Source organism: Arthroderma uncinatum (genome assembly GCF_011692745.1).
Source record: "Arthroderma uncinatum strain CBS 119779 chromosome Unknown scaffold2, whole genome shotgun sequence".
NCBI classification, from domain to species: domain Eukaryota; kingdom Fungi; phylum Ascomycota; class Eurotiomycetes; order Onygenales; family Arthrodermataceae; genus Arthroderma; species Arthroderma uncinatum.
In genome coordinates this window covers 1,501,030-1,521,330 of record NW_022983864.1, presented here as the reverse complement: position 1 = coordinate 1,521,330, position 20,301 = coordinate 1,501,030, and the positions used below count along the sequence as shown (strand labels likewise).

The following is a 20,301-nucleotide window of genomic DNA, read 5'->3' as shown; positions in this document are numbered from 1 at the left end:
CTGTCTTAGTCAGAATGTGAGTATAACATCCTCGTTTTCTTTTCTCCTCGACCTCATCCCTTCACTCATCACCATTCTTTACTCCCTCCTTTTTTTCCTCTCTTAATTCTCCGCTGAGAGGCTTGTGGGCGTAGTCACTACGCTCCTTTCTACACATTCACTCATCCTTATCTATACAGCAATCGAGATACCGGTGGATCCGTCACCTCGCGATCACCTCCCTTTTTCAGACCTACTAATAACCCTTTTACCCTGCGCGTTCATTGACGGCTGTAGTCGTCAGATGAACCTGCGTTCTTCTAATCATCCCAGTGCAAAGGTAGGTATCCGTTTCCCCACGGGCTGAGTTGTCGAGTTGGGTGGACTGACTCATTCTTATAGTATCTCCTCTTCGCATTGAAGAGGTCCTCAATAACGTAAATGGTTTTTAAACCATTCACACACCTCGCGCGCCAGACCTTTTCCAAGACTTTTGTCCACGGGTACGCCCAGTCTGTCGTTGCCGCCTCGCAATCCTCCTATGCTCCGTCAGCCTCCTCCCTAAACCAGATCACTTCGATCCCACAGACTGCAAAGTTCACCCGCACTGCGCAGCTTCAAAATGCTTTCCAGAACGCCTCTGGCTCGTCGTCCAACGCTGGTGGTGCAAAGGCTGGCCACGCAGCTTCCACCACTACCAGCGGTGACTCCGGCCTAGCCGCATACTACGCCGCGTGGCAGCATGCCCAGCAGACCGGCGATGACAGTGACTGGAAGCAGTTCCAGTTCACCAAACGCATTGGCTGGAAACCGACCAAGGAAGAGGTCCTAAAGGAGGGTCTAGAGGACTCGGACGTCGACCAACTTGCCGCATCCGTATCGAGAGCACGAAGCCGGAATGAAATCCGCACTTCGAGGAACGTCGAGAGTGCTCCCGTCGACAAGGATGTGAGCGCAAGGGTCGACGAGGCAGTTGCCAGGGAGATCCAGGAGATCCAGGAGGCACATGCCCTCGCAGAGTCGGAATATAATGCCTCCGCCATCGAGTCCGGAAGCGAACTTTTTGACATCGAGAGCGGCGCCCAATCTGATCGAACCCCTGCGTCTTCCGTTCAGGAGGCCATCGTCTCCCCCAGAACTCCCGTGAACGATCACAGTCTGTATGAGAAGAAACAGGGCGAGTCTCGATCGAATACTGTCGTTGAGTTGGCTAGGGACGGAGCACATGCTAAAGTTCCAGCTGCCTTCGAGAACCTCTTGAGAGACGGTGTCAAACCCACTGCTACCGCCTACAATGCTCTCCTCGAGGCTGCAATCCGTCTTCACCCAGAAACGCACAATGCCGTCCCCAAGGCCCTCGATGTCTACTCCGATATGCTCCGTCGAAGCGTCATGCCCAACGAGCAGACGTACAAAATCATCGTTCAACTCTTGTCTACCCGTGCCTTGGACTGCCTCCGCATGGCCAAGGACCTGGAGCAATCACGAGCACGATTCGGTGGTATGGAAGAACCAGGCAAATTCATTTTCCAATCTAGCGAAGTCGAGCACGAACTCTTGACCGAAGACCATTCCCTTCCCATTGCTCTCAAGCTATTCAACGTTGCTACCGCCCGACATGCCGATATTGCTTTCCCGCTCCCTGTCTACCGCTCTCTCCTCACGGCTTGTGCCATGCAGGGAGACATTGACCAGATGATCGAGATATTCGCGCACATGGAAGCTAACAAGGTCGCTCCCCACGCGGCCATGTTCCCGCCTATGATCGATATTTTCTCCTTGAAGGGCGATTTCAAGAGTGCCGTTGAATGCTACAACGAGTACAAAACCCTGGCTATTGCTGATAACAGCGGGATTTTCGGGGTCGTTGAACGTCAAGACGGTGAAGTCTACGCATCTGTCATTAAAGCCTACCTATCCTGTGGAAACGAGGGCGGAGCACGCCGATTCTTCGACAAGATCCGCGCTTCCTTCAACGGCGTCGAGAAGCAGGCAGAGCGTCTCCAGGCTGTCGAAGAGGTCATCGTCAAGGACGGTTTCGTCCAACACTTCCTCAACAACCGCAACTATGCTTCAGCACTGCACATCGCCCAGACTCAACTGCAAGGTCAAGCCCTAACAGATGCGGCTTTGAAAATCTGCATTGCGTCCGCTGATGCCAACGATATATCCACTGCAACCAGCGCATACAATCTCCTCACCGTGGATGCTGCCAGCTCCGTTGAGCCAGCTATCGCCATGCTAGCCCTTCACATTCGCCAGGGCAGCTTGGACTTGGCCAAACCTTTCTGGGATGTTCTCTCCTCTTCTTCTCGTGTCACTGCAAGCTTCATCCAGCCTGTAGCCATGTATACCATCGCACTGTTGAAGAGCGGACAAATTGAAGAAGGCCTTATGGACGCCCGAAGTATGTTCTCCCGCATTCGCAGCGCCAACGCCAGCTCCACCGCCAACGAGCAGAAGCAGCGTATCCGCGAAGAGATTGATGAGGCTATGGACTTACTTGGTCGCGTTCTTATTCAAGCTTCAGCACCGCTCTCGCCCCATTCCGCCATGACACTGATGTGGTGTATGGTTGAGAATGGTGGACTTGTCTCGCCCGTCGCTGAGTATGTGGTTGCCAGTCTAGGTCCAATGGGTATTTCTCACTTGACTGCTAGAGACCTTACTCTTGCCATGCAAGTACAAGCTGGCATGCTGGTTAATGGTTCAACGCTATTCGATGCTGCCCACCCACTCCGCTTTGTCCATATGCTCGAGGTCGCCATGAACACTGGCATTCGCCTGGATGAATACACCAAGCAGCTACTTGACCAAGGTGTTGCAAAGTTGGGTGATGTCCGTTCAGACATTGCGCAGAAATGGCATCACTATCTCCACGGAAGCGCTCCTACATTTGTCACACCACAATACAATGCACCTGCACCGGCAGCACCGCAACCCCAGGCCCAACCCTCACCTAGACTCAAGCCAACGAGGCCAGAAGACTCGTTCGACCCATACGCCCACTCCACGGACTTCAGAGGCTCATCGATAATCGCCGAGCTGCTAGAGAACCCACGCGGTCGTACCGAGGACCATCTTAACGAGGCCATGATCAAGTTCAAGAACATGCGCCGAATTGGTCGCCACCCTCGCTACATTACGTATGCTAAGCTGATTACTGCTGCTGCTAAATGCGGACGCATGAACATGGCACATGAGATTCTAGGCATGGCTAAGCACGATGTTCCACTGATCCCACAGTACAATGCTGTCAAGTATGGTTGGACCTCTATCCTGGACGCCATGGTTGCTGCTTGCCTGACTACCGGTGAGCGTAACCTGGCAGCCAAATATCACCAGGAGTTGTTGAACATGGGTTCTGCTCCATCCGCTAACACGTTCGGTCTCTACATCACAACCCTAAAGGAGTCGACCAAGACCTTCGATGAAGCCACCGAGGCCGTCAAGGTGTTCCATCGAGCGACATCTGAGGGCGTCGAGCCAACCTCATTCCTCTACAATGCCTTGATTGGTAAACTAGGAAAGGCTCGCCGCATCGATGACTGCCTGCTCTACTTTGCTGAGATGCGCGCCAACAACGTCCGACCCACCAGCGTCACTTACGGAACCATCGTCAATGCCCTCTGCCGTGTCAGCGACGAGCGCTTTGCCGAAGAGATGTTCGACGAAATGGAGTCAATGCCAAACTACAAACCCCGTCCAGCCCCTTACAACTCTATCATCCAATACTTCCTCAACACAAAGCGTGACCGCTCCAAGGTGTTAGCATACTACGAGCGCATGAAATCCAAGAACATCCAGCCAACAATGCACACTTACAAACTCCTTGTTGACGCCTACGCGTCTCTAGAGCCCGTCAACATGTCTGCTGCCACAGCTGTTCTGGACTCTATTCGTGCTTCCGGCCAGCTTCCTGAAGCTGTACACTACGCTTCTCTCATCCATGCTCGTGGATGTGTACTCCATGACATGGCAGGGGCCCGTGAAACATTCGACTCGGCCCTCTCTCAACCCCACCTCCGCCCACAAGCATGCCTTTACCAGGCCCTCTTCGAATCGATGGTAGCTAACCACCAAGTCTCTGACACCCCTGCTGTGCTAGCCGATATGGCTGCCAACAAGGTTGCTATGACCGCTTACATCGCCAACACACTTATTCACGGATGGGCTGCGACAGGCAACGTCCGCAATGCCAAGGCAGTGTATGATGGTGTAGGTCTTGAGAGACGCGAACCAAGCACATACGAAGCCATGACGAGGGCATTTATGGCCGTTGAGGACCATGCCGGCGCTGACCATGTGGTGCGCGAGATGATGTCTCGCGGTTACCCTTCGGCAGTTACCGGGAAGGTCCTAGATTTGGTCAACGGTGGACAGCCCGCGTAGGCTCAAACCGTTTAAACTATCTATGTGCGATGCAACGAAAAATATACCCTCGTTGCATCCACATAATTTTTCCCTTTTCCTTTGTTTGAAACCCGAAAAAAAAGAAAGAAAACCCGATTCGAGGATTAAAAACTTCCTCGCTTTACGTGATTGAACATTTTATTCAAATTATTCCCCATAAAAAGATATACCTTTTCCTTCTGTCTCCGTTGTTATCTGATTCATGCATTTCCCTGTACCATACACAGCGGCCGGCGTTTTTCTGTTAATTGGGACTTGTTTGAATTTCAATGCTTGATTTCCTACCATCCCTCGGCTGAGAGGTTGAAGATTTTAATTTAATTTAAGGCTGGTTGGGCTGGTCTTCCCACATCCGCGAGACGGCGTTTCAAGCAGTCGGTCTCGGTCATATTTACATTACTTTGACATAGAGCTTGATATTTGATTGAATTGGCTCTTTTGAATTGTGGGAAGGGAGGAGGATTTGGGATGCGAATTGCACAACCGAGGGTCCTGGTGGGAATGGTGTTTTAACCAAAAAAAAATCGGAGCGGCGTTATTTGAGCGCAGGCCGCGGTGGTGTTGTGCTGTTTTCTTTGACATATTCTTTTTGGCCGGTTCGCGAGGAGGTGGTATCCCGGAACCCGAGCACATAGACAACTCTCTACTCCATAGATCTTGAGGAGAAAAAATATAAAAAAGATTGTATAATATATTTTACTTTTGCCGGTGTAATAATTTGACAGTTATATAGATGAGTTATCGCCGAGATTCGCCGACTGGCCTGACATCATCCCGTAATTCCGCGTGTGACCAGCAAAAAAGAAGAGAGAGACCTCGTCATTCTTCCGTTTCTCTTCTTTTCTCGCTCTTTTCCTTTTATCTAGATATATTTCTCAGCGCTACGGTGTACTATTACCGCTCAGTCCTCATTCCAGTGCTGAATACGTTTCCTCAATTGGAGGTTCCCCTCTATCCATTGATGCGGGGTGGAATATAACATCTACCAGACAACGACGGGGGAAAGGAACAAGCAGCGCTGTGGTGTAACTTATGCACACTACGCTCCCTAGAAGGAGAAACGTAATCCAACAGATCTACAGTTCAATTCGACCAGCTACTCCTCCGCTAAGTCTTGCTCCTACGAGGATGACGCTAGATAAGATGGATGAGAGTGAATCGGCTTCTGCTGCGCAGTACCATCGACATCCAAAGAGATTGATTTGTATACTCCCTTTTCACTCCTTGTAACTTTTGTGTTAATATCTAATGGTAAATAGTTGCACCGGGTGATATTGCTGCTCCCCCGGCGGAGGGTGCTGCTCCATCGACGCAGAAAATAAATATCATGCCTGAAGACATAACGGCCACAGGTCTGCCTAAACGCTTACTGGCATCGTTGGACGAACCAATCCCCTCCGGCGCTTCAACACCAGTCGCCAACGCGGCCGTCGTCTCGCACCCGTCTCGCGCGCACCAATTCGGCACAAACCCGCCTCTTCTCTACTCCCATCTACATGCTAACCCACAGCACCAGTTCCATACCTGGTTCAAAGATGCAAGGCTTCCCGCTTCCTCTGCGCCGGAGACATGTACTTTAGCTACTGTCAGCATGCCCGCCGGCCGCCCGAGTGCACGTGTCGTGTATTTAAAGGAACTCGACGAACGGGGATGGGTCGTCTATAGCAACTGGGGCAGCCGAGCTGGTAAAGGTGGACAGGTATTTGGTAATGACAGAGACGGAGACGAAGAGGCCATGTCTCTATTCGATGGATCTGAGCCCCGATTGCAAGAAGGAAACAGATGGGCTGCGTTGACGTTCCATTGGCAGAGCGTTGAACGACAGGTTAGGATTGAAGGGTTGATTGAGCCGCTGTCCAAGGAAGAAAGTGAGACGTACTGGCGGGTTAGAGAGAGGGGAAGCCAGATCGGTGCTTGGGCAAGTCAGCAGAGTAAACGGCTCTGGTCGAACGATGGAGAAGGTGCTGGAGAAGGGAATGATGACGGTCGTTCCGTTCTTGAGAACCGAGTGAAGGAGATGGAAGCTAGGTTTGCGGATGTCAAGGAGATACCATTGCCGCCATTTTGGGGCGGAGTTCGTCTTGTTCCTGAGTCAGTGGAGTTTTGGCAGGGGAGGAAGAGTAGGTTACACGATCGATTTAGGTATGGGAGACTTCATGGCCCAGATGAGGTGGATGGAAACGAGAAGACTTTCAAGTGGAAAGTTGAAAGATTGTCTCCCTGAGCTGGCACTGTAGGATTCCTACGAGCTTCAGGATGTAGGTTTCCATGGAGCGGAGAGATAAAGTGTATCATCTAGAGATAGAATCGAAATATGATTACCTATTAAATCATCTTAGTAGTTCAAAAGTGTCTTGTAGGGTACGGAGCAACAGGTGTGAGAACCGAAAGACGGCATACGAAGGAGCGTGTGTCCCCTCAGAGTCATCCATCCTGACCTCGTATCTTGTCCTAAACTCCGCCTACCTACCTACTAGGTAGGTACTAGGTACCTAAGGTAGGTACTCCTTAATATCCAGGTGATGTCCCGTTTATCTGATTTATAACGGAGATAAGATTAACGTATCTCACCACTCGATGACCGCCACCACTCGATGACCACCCCAACAAAAATCTTCATCTCGACAACCACCTATCTTTAACCACCCACAACATGCCTAATGAAGAAGCAATTGCTTGTGCGATTGAAGATTTGAAATCGCAGGACGTCCCTAATTACGCACAAACAGCCAGAAAGTGGAAAATCGATCAGAGGACTCTTGCGCGTCGATATTCAGGCAAAACAGTGTCCAATAAGGAAGCCACCTCAACTCATCGCAAAAAGTTAACAGATACTCAAGAGGAAGTCCTTTTACAGTATATCGAACGTTTATTGAATAGAGGCCTATCTCCTACACCTCAAATCATCGCAAATCTCGTTCTAGAGCTCACCAAACAGCCAGTTGGCATCAATTAGGTATCTCGATTTTGCAAGAGGCATCAGGCCCGGATAACATCAAGATATCTTCGAACGATCGATCAATATAGGCATGTTGCGGATAACTCTGCCCATTTTGAGCATTTCTATGATCTTGTAAGTGTTTAAATATTTGTTATTTATTAGATATCTCGTTACTAATACCCTCTTCTTTAGCTAGGGAAGGTGGTTGATAAATATAATATTACTCCTAGTAATATCTATAACTTTGATGAGAAAGGCTTCCTAATTGGGCTTGGATATGCAGTAAAACGCGTAGTCCCTATCCATTTGCTAAAGAATAAGAGGATAACTACCGTTTATGATGGAAATAGGGAATTTATCTCTCTACTTGCTGCTATCTCTGCAGATGGGGAAAGGATTCCTCCTACACTTATTTATAAGGGAGAAGGAGATCTACAAGACACCTGGTTAGATAACTACTCCCCAGAGGAACAAACTGCATATTTTACAGCATCACCAAACGGTTGGAGCTCTAATAATTACGGCCTAGAGTGGTTAGAGAAAGTCTTCGATAAACATACAAAGATAAAGGCCAGTAGGGCAAGGAGGCTCCTTATCCTTGATGGGCACTCTTCTTATATTAATATGCGATTTATTGACTACGCTGATCGAAACCGTATCCTTCTTGCCATCCTTCCTCCCTATTCAACTCACCGTCTCCAGCCGTTAGATGTTGGGATATTTGGGCCACTAGCTAGTGCATATTCCTAAGAAGTCAACAACCTAATACGGGGAGGCCTCGGATATCTCTCAATTAGGAAGAGAGACTTTTGGAAGCTCTTTTATACTGTATAGTGTAAAGCTCTTACAAAGGAGAATATTTAGTCTGGCTTTAGAGCAACGGGTATCTATCCTCTTGAGCCACAGAGACAGCTGCGATATTTCCAGCAAGAACGGCCAATTACTCTAGTAAATGCAGCTGCAGAGCCTTCTACTCCTATTATGATATGAGGCCTCCGCCGGATAAGCAAAAAGGTGTATCTCCGCCAGTCTCTTACAGAAAGAGACTATATCCAAAAGATAATTCGAGCTAGTGAGCAACTTATCTTTAATAATGATATTTTACGGTATGAAAATCAAGCTCTTAGCGGTGCTTTGATTATTGAGAAGCAACGAAGGAAGAGAGGCAAAGGATTGGGCCTTTTTGATAAAGAGAAAGCCGGCCAGGCCCAGTTCTTCTCTCCTTCCAAAGTTAATGCAGCAAGGAAGAGAGCTCTAGATATCGAGCAAGAAAAACAGGCCCAGATAGCTCAGGCCAAAGAGTTAAAGCTTCAGCAATTGATATATCGCGATACAAAGGCTCAAGAGGCTGCAGAGAAGAAGGCCCAAAGGCTTAAAGAGCAGCAGGAACGGAAGGAGGCCCGTGAGAAGGCCCAAATAGAGGCAGCTGCTCAGCGCGAGCAAGCAGCGCTAGAAAGGAAGCGTAAGGCCGGTGAACAGGAAGCCCAGCGAATGGCTAAGAAGGCCAAAAAGGCCCAAATCAACGCCCCGAGCCCTATCTCACCTTCCAAATTAGGAAAGAAGAAGAAGTCACCCACAAAGGTGGCTCCAATCGATCCTGTCCCTTCATTACCCAATTTCTTATCCCATGGCAGAGAAACACGTTCTGGCCGAACTATCAAGCCCAACACTCGTTTGTTTTCCTAATCTAACTAATTAATATGTAAACTAGAGCTCTACTATCGTTACTTAATATCTAATTTAATTTGTTATTCGCGTTGTTGTGGATATATTAATACATGTAGGGGGGGTGGTGATATCGGTGTTTATTTTGATGGGTGGTCATCGAGTGGTGGCGGTCACCGAGTGGTGAGATACGTTATCAATCAGATAAGATCTGCCCAGCCTGGAACTTCCGCCTTTTCTTGACTTTGCTCCGTCGTCAATTCACTCCATCGTATACACGGCACACGCAAGCCTTATACTGGCCAGATGGCCCCTAGGCCGCTAGATCCTACGAGGATGCTCGCGTTATCAGATGAACTTGGTGGAGCAAAGCCACATATTTACGAAGGCCCCATGCAGTCGGAGTTTGCAGCAACGGCACAACCATCTCCGCCGACCATAACTCGGCCGAACATATATAATTTGGCCAGGCTGCCAACGGTGGACGTGGATGCCAGTACTTCGATTCCCTCCCTGAATTATACGTCCCTGATAGAAGGGTATCTCTCCATATTCTGTTGTCTTCTTGCTTTTTGACAAGTCAATCATGGCGAGAGCAAGGACAGTCCAGACCTGCGAGGCCTGCCGAAAGGCCAAAGTGCGCTGCGACAGAACAAAGCCTCAATGCTCGCGTTGCCACAAGACCGGCCGAGAATGTTCATACCTCAAAGAAGCTAATAATATATCGCATGGATCCTCGTCTGTATCTTATACTGCATTATCTGATCCCGCTAGCCTCGATCAGGTCGAAGAATGGTTGGCGGACCTGAATAACGTCACACCACAGTCGTTCGATGCTACTCCGAGCTCAGATGCGAGTGAGCCTCGAGGACTCTTTGATGCCTTGGATGTATGAGATACCTCTGTCTGTCCTTATTTAGGCTTATGGCTAATAGTGCTGAAGGAAAATATACCCCTATCTCTGAATCCAGCATGCATTCCTCTGCATTCTCTGACGGAGGCTGGGCCACAACACTGGGTACCACGCAAAAGGAAGCGAACTACAATAACTTGTGTTCGCTGTCGCCGTATGAAGGTACGCTGTGACCGCCGGTTGCCTTGTGGTCGTTGCTCCAAAATAGATAAGGCCGACGAGTGTGTTTACGAAAAACCTGAAAGGACCGTCGATGATGATGGTCTGCTTTCACGGCCCTCTAGTGATATCCCTCAAAACGCACTAGTCACGCATCGAATATGGAGATCGAAATTTCGCACAGGGACACATTGGTCCTGTCTGATTCAAGATGTACAGCTGAACATTTCTCTAGTCTCGTGACAGTATAACTCTCTGATTATTTGCTGTGGCTAATGATGTATAGATGGAGAAACTCTCTACACCTACCTGCTTTCGGAACAAGGGCATCATCCCCGAAGAAGAGATGACTTCGCTTGAAGCAATCTCGGCAAACTACCCGTTCGGTGAAAAGCCTCGTCGTTCAAAATCTACAAGGAAGGCGATGTTGGCTTCTATCCCCCATCGGTCAGTTGCCGACAAGTTCGTTACGGCATATCTTGAAATAATTGAGACGTCACACCGACTCCTTCATGTTCCAACCTTCAAACTACAAGTTAAAGCGTTCTGGGATCAACCCAGTGCAGCGGATGATGGCTGGCTAGCTCAATATTTCACAATTCTTGCCCTTGGTTGCGAGGCCCATAACGCAGATGCGTCAGATACGACGGAGTCTTACCCAGAACTACCGCATACGCTACTAGCCGCTGCCGAAACCTGTCTAAGGCTTACACCATTCATGTATCGACCTACACTGGCTAACCTCAGAACCCTATGTCTCATAGTTATTGCTAAACAGATAAATACTATGTCATGTTCAGAGTATGAGGCCTGTTGGCCACTCACCGGACTTATAGTTCGCCTAGCCATGGTGGTGGGCCTGCATTCCAGCAATAGCAACAAGGTCTATTCACCCTTTCATGCAGAGATGAGAAATCGTCTGTGGGCGGCGATATGTTTCATGGACCTCAAACAATCATTACTGTCGGGAATGCCACTCCAGATCACGACTGATACATTTACATGTCTTCCTCCAGCCAATATAAATGAGGATGAAATATACGAGTCTTTCGACGGCGAAATCCCAACTCGAGGGTTTCCAGAGAGGGCAGATTCCAGTATCCTCGTCGTTTTATATGATCTCTTCCCACTGGTGTCGGAAATACTGAGGAAGGTGAACTCGGCAGATGCCTCCTTTGAATACGAAGACGTCATAGAATACGACCGACAACTTAGGTACAAGATGAAAGAATATGATTTAATCTTCCAGACACCCCCAAAACGGCATCCGGAATCTACAGGATCATCGTCGGGCAGAGAAATTGCTGATTTTGAAAGGGTCCTTCTAAACGTCTACTTCCGTCGAGTCCTACTCACCCTCCACAGCCATTTTGCAAAATTACCACAGGCATACGCTCATTATCCAGTGGCTTACTGGTCATCTTTAGAGTGCTCGTTAGCACTGCTCGCGCAGCAGCGAGAACTCTGTGAACAGGCAGTGCACAATTGCGGATACTCTATGTGGTTTTCTGGCATCTTTAAGCAGGATTTCTTCACCGCAGCAATGACTTTATGCTTTCACCTCATAAAGAACGACTCGCCGCTTGAGTTACCCGCGGAGCATCTGTGTCAAATTCAAGCTAGAGAGACGGTTCTCGAAACACTAAGGTGTTGTAGGGATCTTTGGGCAAGGGATAAGGATAACTCGAGCTGTCATGGCAGGGCTTGCCAGGTAGTAGATAATTTAGTACAATATTTGGAGGGAACGTCCTAGGCGAAAAGGGAACGGTTCTGATATGCTCTTCGGCAGTTACGTTAATATACCCTTGCAAACTGCCTTCATATAGTACTAATGTATAATAGCACTATGCTCCTCTCACTCCTTTTATAACGGCAAGTATATATGCCGAGGATAGTTTAACCACTTAAAACAACAACGATAGAACATAGTTAAGTGGACATGGAGCAAAAGCTGACATGCTAGGTGAATGATAATACGAACCTCGTCATTAGACAGTACCATATAAGTATCCTCTATGTAGGTGCAACTTCCATATGATAGAAAGCGAGCTTAAGATATGATAAAGCTCAATTTGGCCAAATAGTCTAAGGGCAATTATTGGCCGTAGTATGCAATTACATATAGATATCAACTGATGCAAAATTACTTCTAAAATTGAGATATATTAATGTACCCCTAAAAAGTTCCTCGGTGTAATTTTCTCAAAAGGGCTATTTCAGTAGCACTATAATAGGAGTCAAAACTAGCTCTGATCGTTGCGAGATGAAAAAGTCGGCGGCGTTAGGGGCATCGTGAAGGTCGTGCAGAGATAACAGGAACTCTTGGTAGATCAGTCAGCCACGTACCCCGCAAGGTTAGTCGGGATCTTAATGATGAATATAAAGGATACGAACTTCCCAAATATTTAGAAATGATTGTTCATCCTCCTGTGGAAGGTGGATTTCCTATTTACTTGAGCTGTGTTGAGCGTTGGGATTGTCCGTCTTCTAAAGCCTTGTAGACAACTTCACCATGTTGTCGACTCGAGGCAAGAAGCTCACTGGAATGCTCGATGAGCCATGGCGATTCCCACTCAGCAGAGTAGCTATGTTTAATGCAACTTCGAATCCGTCTGGATTGATATCATTTGGCACGGCTGAAAATGTATGAAACTTTGGGGACTATGAATATAGAGTCTGTGCTGATGCCCATAGTCCCTTGTCTATGACGAGCTGACGGCCTACGTCAATAGAAATGTTAGTGATGCCTTATTTTCACTCTCTAGTTTTAGTATTAACCAAATCATGGCATCAGGTGCAATTCGACAAGTCGGTGTGGTCCTACGGCTACAGCTCGGTTGGGGGTAAAGAATTCCCGGCAGCTATGGCGGGCCATATCAACAAATATTTTGACCCGATTGTGCCTGTAAAAGGCAGCGATATACTTGCAACGAACTCCGTCCCTACACTGAGCGAGCTACTTGCATTCACTCTGGCAGACGCAGGGGACGCAATTCTGCTTAGTCGCCCGGTTTATGGGAGATTCGAGATCGATTGGGGAAACAGGCCAGGACTGAAGACCATTTATGCTGATACCGAAGCAGTTGAGAGCTTCACCCCGGCAGTTGCAAGGAAGTATGAAGAAGCCTTGGTTGCTGCTGAAGCTAGGGGTGTGAAGATACGTGTACTAATAATTGTTAATCCACACAATCCTCTTGGTAAGTTTTAATCTATAATCACCAAGGAATTCGATACTGATGGGAGCAGGCCGCTGCTATCCTCGTGAGACACTTATCGAAATATTCAAGTTCTGCCAGAAGCATCAAATTCATCTAGTTAGCGATGAAATATATGCGCTCTCCGTTTTTAACTCCGGTGAAAGTGGAACGGTGCCGTTTACTTCCACTCTCAGCATTGATCCCACGGGACTGATTGATGAGAAGCTCCTCCATGTCATCTATGGAATGAGCAAGGTGAGACTCCTATTGTCCAATTTCACTTTGGCATTATAATAACTGGCGCAATTCATAGGATTTCTCTGCCCCGGGACTTCGGATAGGCTGCTTGATCAGTAAAAATCCACAGGTGCAAAAGGCTGTCCGCTCAACTTCGTAAGTTTGTTCGAGTAATAGTATTATGCACTGAGAGGCTGACGTAGGCATCTCAGGCGACAGAACAATCCATCGGCGGTCTCTTTATCAATTGCATCGGCGATGTTGAATGATGAAAAGTTTGTAACTTCTTTTCTCCAGAGCTCTAGAAAGCGACTGGCAACCTGCTACCGCTTCGCAACGGGGCTCCTTCGCAAGAACAACATTCCCTATCTGCCAGGAACGTGAGTGACAGCCTCTTCTAATGTTTATATGTCGAAGTAAAGTGACTAAACATAGGCTTCGGAGGATAGAAACGCGGGATGCTTCCTCTGGGTAGATCTGTCCCGACACCTGCCACCCAGCACCACTTCTAAGCTGATGTCCCAGAAAGACAGGGAATTTGCTCTAGCACAGAAATTGGTTGATAGCGGTGTATTTCTCCATCCTGGAGAAGAACATTCCAAGGATCCAGGATGGTTCCGACTCGTGTTCACTCACAGCGAGGAAGTCGTAGCCGAGGGTATAAAGAGGTATGAATTCACTCCACAAGGCGGGAAGAGAACGAAACATACTAAGTGATAATGCAGGTTGAGTAACGCCCTCACATCTTTGCCATGGGCGTTGGGAAGAAGGATGGATCACCGCAGAGGCGACGGAAGCAAATTATAGAAGAATAGAAGACGGAGTAAATCGGGGTGTCACCAAATGTGCTGACACAGGTGGTGCCCTTTAAACATAATTTCATGTGGCCCTCTAGGTGGTTAGTTTATCGCCGCTTGAGAATTAGGATATAGCCACTGAAATTGATATTGATAGAGACTAGCCATTACGCCAGTATCCTGGGTTTTGCTGCGAGAGAGAGTCATAAGGTAACAAGGGTGGTCTCCGGTATAGTTCGTACCACCAATGAGTCTCCTCCAACATGTCATACATCTCAACATAATTGTCAAATTCGAAATACATCCACCCAACATCTTCCTCTTCGTTGTCTGTTTCACCATCCTCAAAATCAGGGTGTATAATATAGTCTCTTTCTGCAGGGTCTCGCGCACCAAAGTGTTTTGCCAATAACTTCACAACCGGGACGTCCATATGGTCAACAGACTCCAGGCAAATATCATCAACAAAAAGGCAAAAGTTATACCGTGTACCTAACCCATCCTCTCGCCCCTTACCATGAGGATGATTCACGAGCGTCAGCTGCAGCTCAGACTCGGTTGGTGTAGTAACCATGATATCTGGTAAAATATCAAATACCCAAGAAGTAAAATGGTCACGGATATCGTGAGATGTAGCACCATCATATTTTGCTATATCGTCCATAATAATCATCTCATGGCGAGGCAGTAGGTCCTCGCTCCTCTTCTAGAGTCTCGGTTATCTCGTCGCGTAATTTTTGAAGAATTGTCTGCCAGGCATCCTCGTTATTATACGAGCATCGATAGACCACAAAGCCCCAAGTAGTAGGTTGCTTTAGAGCAATGTCGCCAAGCGATAGCGCAATGCCCTCGAGGGTTTGAGGAGGAGCTGGTGTTGTCATTTTTCAGTAGATCGTTTTAATGGTCAGGACTGAGGCCGTAATGGCTGTTGAACTGGAGGTGTTAGGTTTGACTCCAAATTTTTCGGTTAAACAGATGATTATTCGACATGCCTGATATAGAGGAAACGCCCTGACGGCTGCCTAAACATTGAAGCCACTGTGATTTCAGCCAGGTTTTAATCCAAATTCCCTGGCTCTGCATAGCGTGCTCGCTGGCCTGCGTAGTAGCCAATCAAGCATAGGGGAAAATAGGGGGTTTTCGGAACTTTAAATATATTTGTGAGGCAGTGAGGCTATAGACGCTGCAATAATACTGAATGGCTAGATATACGCGGTTTTCGGTACCTGTCTACAGAAATGAGGAGACATATAAAACCAATTACTACTTCGTACTGTGGTGTAGGATAGGTAGGGTGCTAGTATCGAAGACGCAGCTGATCAGGGTGATAGAAAGAAAGAATATGGAGTATTCCTAGTTGAATATAAAGAAGTTTGAGATGAAGGAAAAAAAGGGTTGATATCGTAAAAGATTAGATAAGATCAAAAATACAATCTAACAATGACATACAACTAATACCACGCCATTTTGATACTCAAAACGGCATCGATACAACATCAATACATCACCAACCGTAAAGTCCAAAAAGACAACGCTCAACAACCCACGATGTTTCCCTAAGAACGCATAATCCACCACCAACACGCCGCCTGAGATGCCCGGCATGCGGTCGACGCCGCTATCCTTACTCAGGGAGTCCCTACGGTCTGGGACATTTTCACAATCCAGCTCATTCCGGGCATCCAGTCGTTTACGCAACTTTTCATCCCAACCGTTTCCTCGGCCATCGAGTCAGCAACCGCGAGCTAGGAGCAATGCATTCGTTTGTCTAGTATGCCAATTGCGGGCGCAGTCAAGGCTTTACTCTACTCAGAATGATAAGGGAACACAGGGGGGAAGTGTGAGGAAGGATACACCTAAGGACGGGGGGGAGACGGCTGCAGTAGATGGCCCCGAGGTGGTGAAGCCATCGGCTTCCAATACAACTCAGCTCCCATCCCAGGAGGAGCGTCTACGTTCCAATCTTTCAAAGAAGTTTGAGGATTTGATGGATAACATGCAATCGAACATCTTCGTCGCTGGGCAGCACTTAAACGACCTGACCGGATATACGGCAATTGAGAAATTGAAGCAGGAGATTCGGGTTCAAGGTATGTTTATTATAAAGTCACTTTTCCAGTCGATTTCGATATAGCATAATCTAACTATTTGGAATATAGAGGAACTTGTTCGCCATACCCGTGCCAAAGTCCGGGAGGCCAAGGAAGCGTATTCATCTGCTATCAACTGCCGGTCAACTTCGCAACGCGAGGTCAATGAGCTCCTTCAACGAAAACACGCCTGGACCCCCACAGACCTCGAACGTTTTACATCTCTTTACCGCTCTGATCATGTAAACGAGCGAGCAGAAATAGAAACGCAAGAAGCGCTTTCAAACGCCGAGCGTGAAGCCGAAGAAGCGACCGCTGAGCTGAGCAAGAATATATTGACGCGGTACCATGAGGAGCAGGTGTGGTCTGATAAGATCCGGCGTATGAGTACCTGGGGAACCTGGGGGTTGATGGGTGTTAATGTGCTGCTGTTTCTGATCTTTCAGATTGCTGTTGAACCCTGGAGGAGGCGGAGGATGGTTAAAGGGTTTGAAGATAAGGTTGTGGAAGCGCTGGAGAGGGAGAATAACCGTCCTGTTGGAGAAGGTTCACCGGCAGTTGATGAAGGGAAAGGAGTTTCCGACGCTGAGAAGGATGGCGGTGTCACAACTGTAGCAGCATCCGATATACCTGAATCAGCGGATAATGTTGAACCTGCTCTAGAGACGGCGGCCATGGAGGAACCATCCGATCAGGTTAAGCCTGCAGAGGAGACTCAAGCGCCAACTCCGGAATTGCCGCCCCTGACCCCCATCCTTCCACCGGATCTTGACCTCGCACCCGAATCGTGGGGTAAGACCACCAGGGCATTCTTCACTGAACGACGGGTTACGCTCTCACAGCGTGACTTGACCACTGTGGCATTGGAGAGCGCTGCAGTGGGAGCAGCGGTGATGGGAGGAGTCCTGATTGCTTTCTTTCGGCTAGGGTGAATGAACCAACAGGGCCATCTACGAGGGTTATCGTGCAGTCACGATAAGTTGGATAGAGCTACGAGCAAACCCTTCGAGCCTGGATAAACATCACGTAGACTGTATATCATTTGTACATAGAAAGCTTTAAAAAAGCAAATTCTCTCTAGACATGTGTAGAATATTAGAAAGAGGACCATCTTCCTTTATCGATCTGAACTTTCTCTAACCTTCCATGCTCATTATTTCTATCAAAAAAATTCCTGTAAATTTTAGTTCGGGGGAGGGGTGAGAAATACATGAAAGCGGAGGAGGGCTTTGTATATGGAGAAATAATACAAGGGAAACTGGAGATGCAGAAAAACGAAAAGACTAGAACAAGTCTTGCATAGAGCAGGTAGGTAGGAACATAGGAAAACGGGGAAGTTATACAAGTATGGACAAACTTCCAAGCAAGATCAAGAAGTCAGACGGCCCAGAGAAGAATTGTACTTTCCATCTATAACGAAGAAACCACTACCTCCCATATTCCGCGGATCAAGGAAATAGAACGATAGGATGACAAGTAGAAAATAGGCCAAAGCGACGCCGGCCGTTTTTGTGTTTATCTGGGTCTACTTTCCCACAGCTGAACCGCACAATCATTGCTGAAAGTTAGAGTAGGTGGGTGGGTGATGATCGAGAACGGTCCGCTTTAACCGATGACGAGAGTGTCATCAGTTGGGAAGTCATACGTGGGGACTTCCAAGTTCAATGGGGCAGGACCCTTTCGAATTCGGCCGGAGATATCGTAGTGGGAGCCGTGGCAAGGACAGAACCAGCCGCCAAAGTCACCAGCTTCACCAATTGGCACACAACCAAGATGGGTGCAGACACCTATATGATAACAAGTGGGCGTTCGTTAGACAAGACGATCCTGGCTTCTAGATATATCAATGGCGCGAGCTATCTTACCCAACATGATAAGCCATTCGGGGTTCTTGACACGGTCAGAATCTGGCTGGGGGTCTCGGAGAGATTCCCAGCTGGTCGACTCGGCTTCTTGAATTTCGCTGGCCGTTCGGTGACGGATGAAAACGGGCTTTCCTCGCCATTTGATGATGACCTAAAGTGGTACCGTAAGTATGGACATATATAGTATCGCAACCTGAAACCCAGGTCCCGATGCGAAGTGATCTGAGATATAACGTACGTTCTTGCCCTCTGGGATCGTGTTAAGAGCGATTTCGACCTTGGCCTGAGCCAAAACATCGGCGGAGGCGGACATGTTGACAAGGAAATCTGATAATGCATCCAAAAGTCAGCTACCGGCCACAACGAACATCCATTGTCTCCCCATCTCCCCAATTGACCGTAGCATCAGACAAAACGCACCTTGCACAGTAGCCTTAGCGCCAACAGCAGCCATCATGCCCATGGTACCGACGACGAAGTAGGAGAAGGTCTTGTTGGTGCCTTCACGACGGGGGCTGGCGTATTTGCCGAAGCTGGGGATCTTCAACGTCGAGGGGGCAGCGTTGCCTCTGCCGAACGGGCTATCGAAGGAAGACGTCTGAGCAGCATCTGTGGCTCGTCCTCGTCGCTGCTGGGTGACGGACGATGCAGCGAGGGCGCGAGGGACGACGTTGGCGTGCCGGGCACACGCCCGGAGCGAGCTGGCGGAAGAAGCAGCGAGAGGCGACATGGCGGGCCAGAAGAAGAGCAATTGAGCGCAGCCGGGAGACTAGAGTCGCAGCACGCTGGCGTCTGGAAGTGGTGCTGTCGATGTTCGATGTTCTATGTCGGTGGTTGACTTCGGGTGAGGTTGAAGTCGAAGTTGCTAGTTGGGTTTTTTTTGATGCCGAAATCATCCGCACACTGATTGGCCAGCACTACAACTATCAACATACTACAACATCAACATCTACAACACAACGTTATACGAATACAGGCTACGATGATCGATAGTGAAGAGAATAGTGAGATAGTGAGAACGAGATTAACTCCATGCACCAGTAACCAATGCTCCAAACGCCAAAGAATACAATCAGAGAGCCATGTTGACATCGCCGTCGTCGTCTGGCCACTGAGGCGTGTCCTCGTCCACCAGCCGGCTGCGAGACCGCGAGGCATGTATAACCATCGGCGGACGGGGAGACAGCTCGTTCACATTCTGCTCGCCCACATCGACCATCGACTCCTCGCGCGAGCGTTCTGGCGTCTCGTGCTGGCGTGCCTGCATCTCCTTCAACGTCCGCTGGTTCGCAGCCTTGCCGTCCTCCTTTGCCTTCTCTTTGGCTCGTTTCTCCTTGAATTTACCGTACGTAGTCGTCTTGGGGATAACGTCAGACAGGAACTCAAGATTGTCGATGCGTGAAACAGCAGTGGCTAGAGGGACAGGTCAGTATATACCGTAAAGTCATAGATGGGTATCATACCTATATCTGCGTATCGTAGGTTCTTCAGGTTGTTTGATTTGACCACGTTATATCCTTGCTCGGTCAGGTACTGAACGAACATCTCCTAATAAAACGCGCGACGCCATGTTAGTCCTCGTCCTCGCATCTACATCTCTTGTCTCGTTGCGGTGGGAGTCGTACCGTCGCCACAGCGATCAGGAAGGTCGCGTTTGTAGAGCATTGTGCGATATCGTCGTCTGCTCGGATGATTCGTTTTATCCTCGCCACTAGAGAGCCGGTGTCAGCTATACCTGGCGTAGGACGGAAAAGTGGTGTGCGGCGAGATACATACACGGCAGGGATGAGTGGCCAGTTGCTTCGCTGGAGGATTCCCGGCTGGCCTTGGTGGGCGGCATCCTCGACTCGAGCTTCGTCGCGCTGGGTAGAATTGATAGAGGTCGAGATCTCTGCCTGTCCTTGACTATGGCTTCTTCCTGTCGAGCGTGTTGGTCTTGTTAATATATTTAACCTTGCGATGCGAGGATCATTTTCTCTCTTGGCCAAGAATCCGATAAACACGGCGGCCTTGCGATCTTCAACTTCCCTTCGACAGCTACATCA

General features: G+C 48.5%; 7 protein-coding genes across 7 annotated transcripts; 4 read left to right on the top strand and 3 right to left on the bottom strand.

Moving 5' to 3' along the window:
- Positions 1 to 420: 420 nt before the first annotated feature.
- Positions 421 to 4,371, top strand: GIQ15_02399 (pentatricopeptide repeat protein; the record flags this gene model as incomplete). The annotated part of the gene is made up of 1 exon (XM_033549816.1): positions 421 to 4,371. The coding sequence occupies one exon, from the start codon at positions 421 to 423 to the stop codon at positions 4,369 to 4,371; it is 3,951 nt and encodes a 1,316-aa protein (XP_033406977.1).
- Positions 4,372 to 5,520: 1,149 nt separating this feature from the next.
- GIQ15_02398 (pyridoxamine 5'-phosphate oxidase) lies at positions 5,521 to 6,616 on the top strand (the record flags this gene model as incomplete). Its single annotated transcript, XM_033549815.1, has 2 exons — positions 5,521 to 5,596; positions 5,652 to 6,616. The coding sequence occupies 2 exons, from the start codon at positions 5,521 to 5,523 to the stop codon at positions 6,614 to 6,616; spliced, it is 1,041 nt and encodes a 346-aa protein (XP_033406976.1).
- A 5,966-nt stretch (positions 6,617 to 12,582) lies between these two features.
- On the top strand, positions 12,583 to 13,892 carry GIQ15_02397 (1-aminocyclopropane-1-carboxylate synthase 11; the record flags this gene model as incomplete). The annotated part of the gene is made up of 6 exons (XM_033549814.1): positions 12,583 to 12,714; positions 12,765 to 12,806; positions 12,865 to 13,267; positions 13,317 to 13,522; positions 13,581 to 13,660; positions 13,802 to 13,892. The coding sequence occupies 6 exons, from the start codon at positions 12,583 to 12,585 to the stop codon at positions 13,890 to 13,892; spliced, it is 954 nt and encodes a 317-aa protein (XP_033406975.1).
- Positions 13,893 to 14,461: 569 nt separating this feature from the next.
- GIQ15_02396 (uncharacterized protein) lies at positions 14,462 to 15,182 on the bottom strand (the record flags this gene model as incomplete). The annotated part of the gene is made up of 2 exons (XM_033549813.1): positions 14,462 to 15,007; positions 15,090 to 15,182. 2 exons carry the CDS (start codon positions 15,180 to 15,182, stop codon positions 14,462 to 14,464), a joined length of 639 nt encoding a protein of 212 aa, XP_033406974.1.
- Positions 15,183 to 15,895: 713 nt separating this feature from the next.
- GIQ15_02395 (sensitive to high expression protein 9) lies at positions 15,896 to 17,323 on the top strand (the record flags this gene model as incomplete). The annotated part of the gene is made up of 3 exons (XM_033549812.1): positions 15,896 to 16,072; positions 16,133 to 16,391; positions 16,461 to 17,323. The coding sequence occupies 3 exons, from the start codon at positions 15,896 to 15,898 to the stop codon at positions 17,321 to 17,323; spliced, it is 1,299 nt and encodes a 432-aa protein (XP_033406973.1).
- Positions 17,324 to 17,996: 673 nt separating this feature from the next.
- On the bottom strand, positions 17,997 to 18,986 carry GIQ15_02394 (cytochrome b-c1 complex subunit Rieske; the record flags this gene model as incomplete). Its single annotated transcript, XM_033549811.1, has 4 exons — positions 17,997 to 18,178; positions 18,257 to 18,407; positions 18,495 to 18,583; positions 18,677 to 18,986. The coding sequence occupies 4 exons, from the start codon at positions 18,984 to 18,986 to the stop codon at positions 17,997 to 17,999; spliced, it is 732 nt and encodes a 243-aa protein (XP_033406972.1).
- A 342-nt stretch (positions 18,987 to 19,328) lies between these two features.
- GIQ15_02393 (uncharacterized protein) lies at positions 19,329 to 20,096 on the bottom strand (the record flags this gene model as incomplete). The annotated part of the gene is made up of 4 exons (XM_033549810.1): positions 19,329 to 19,669; positions 19,720 to 19,804; positions 19,882 to 19,967; positions 20,033 to 20,096. 4 exons carry the CDS (start codon positions 20,094 to 20,096, stop codon positions 19,329 to 19,331), a joined length of 576 nt encoding a protein of 191 aa, XP_033406971.1.
- Positions 20,097 to 20,301: the final 205 nt, after the last annotated feature.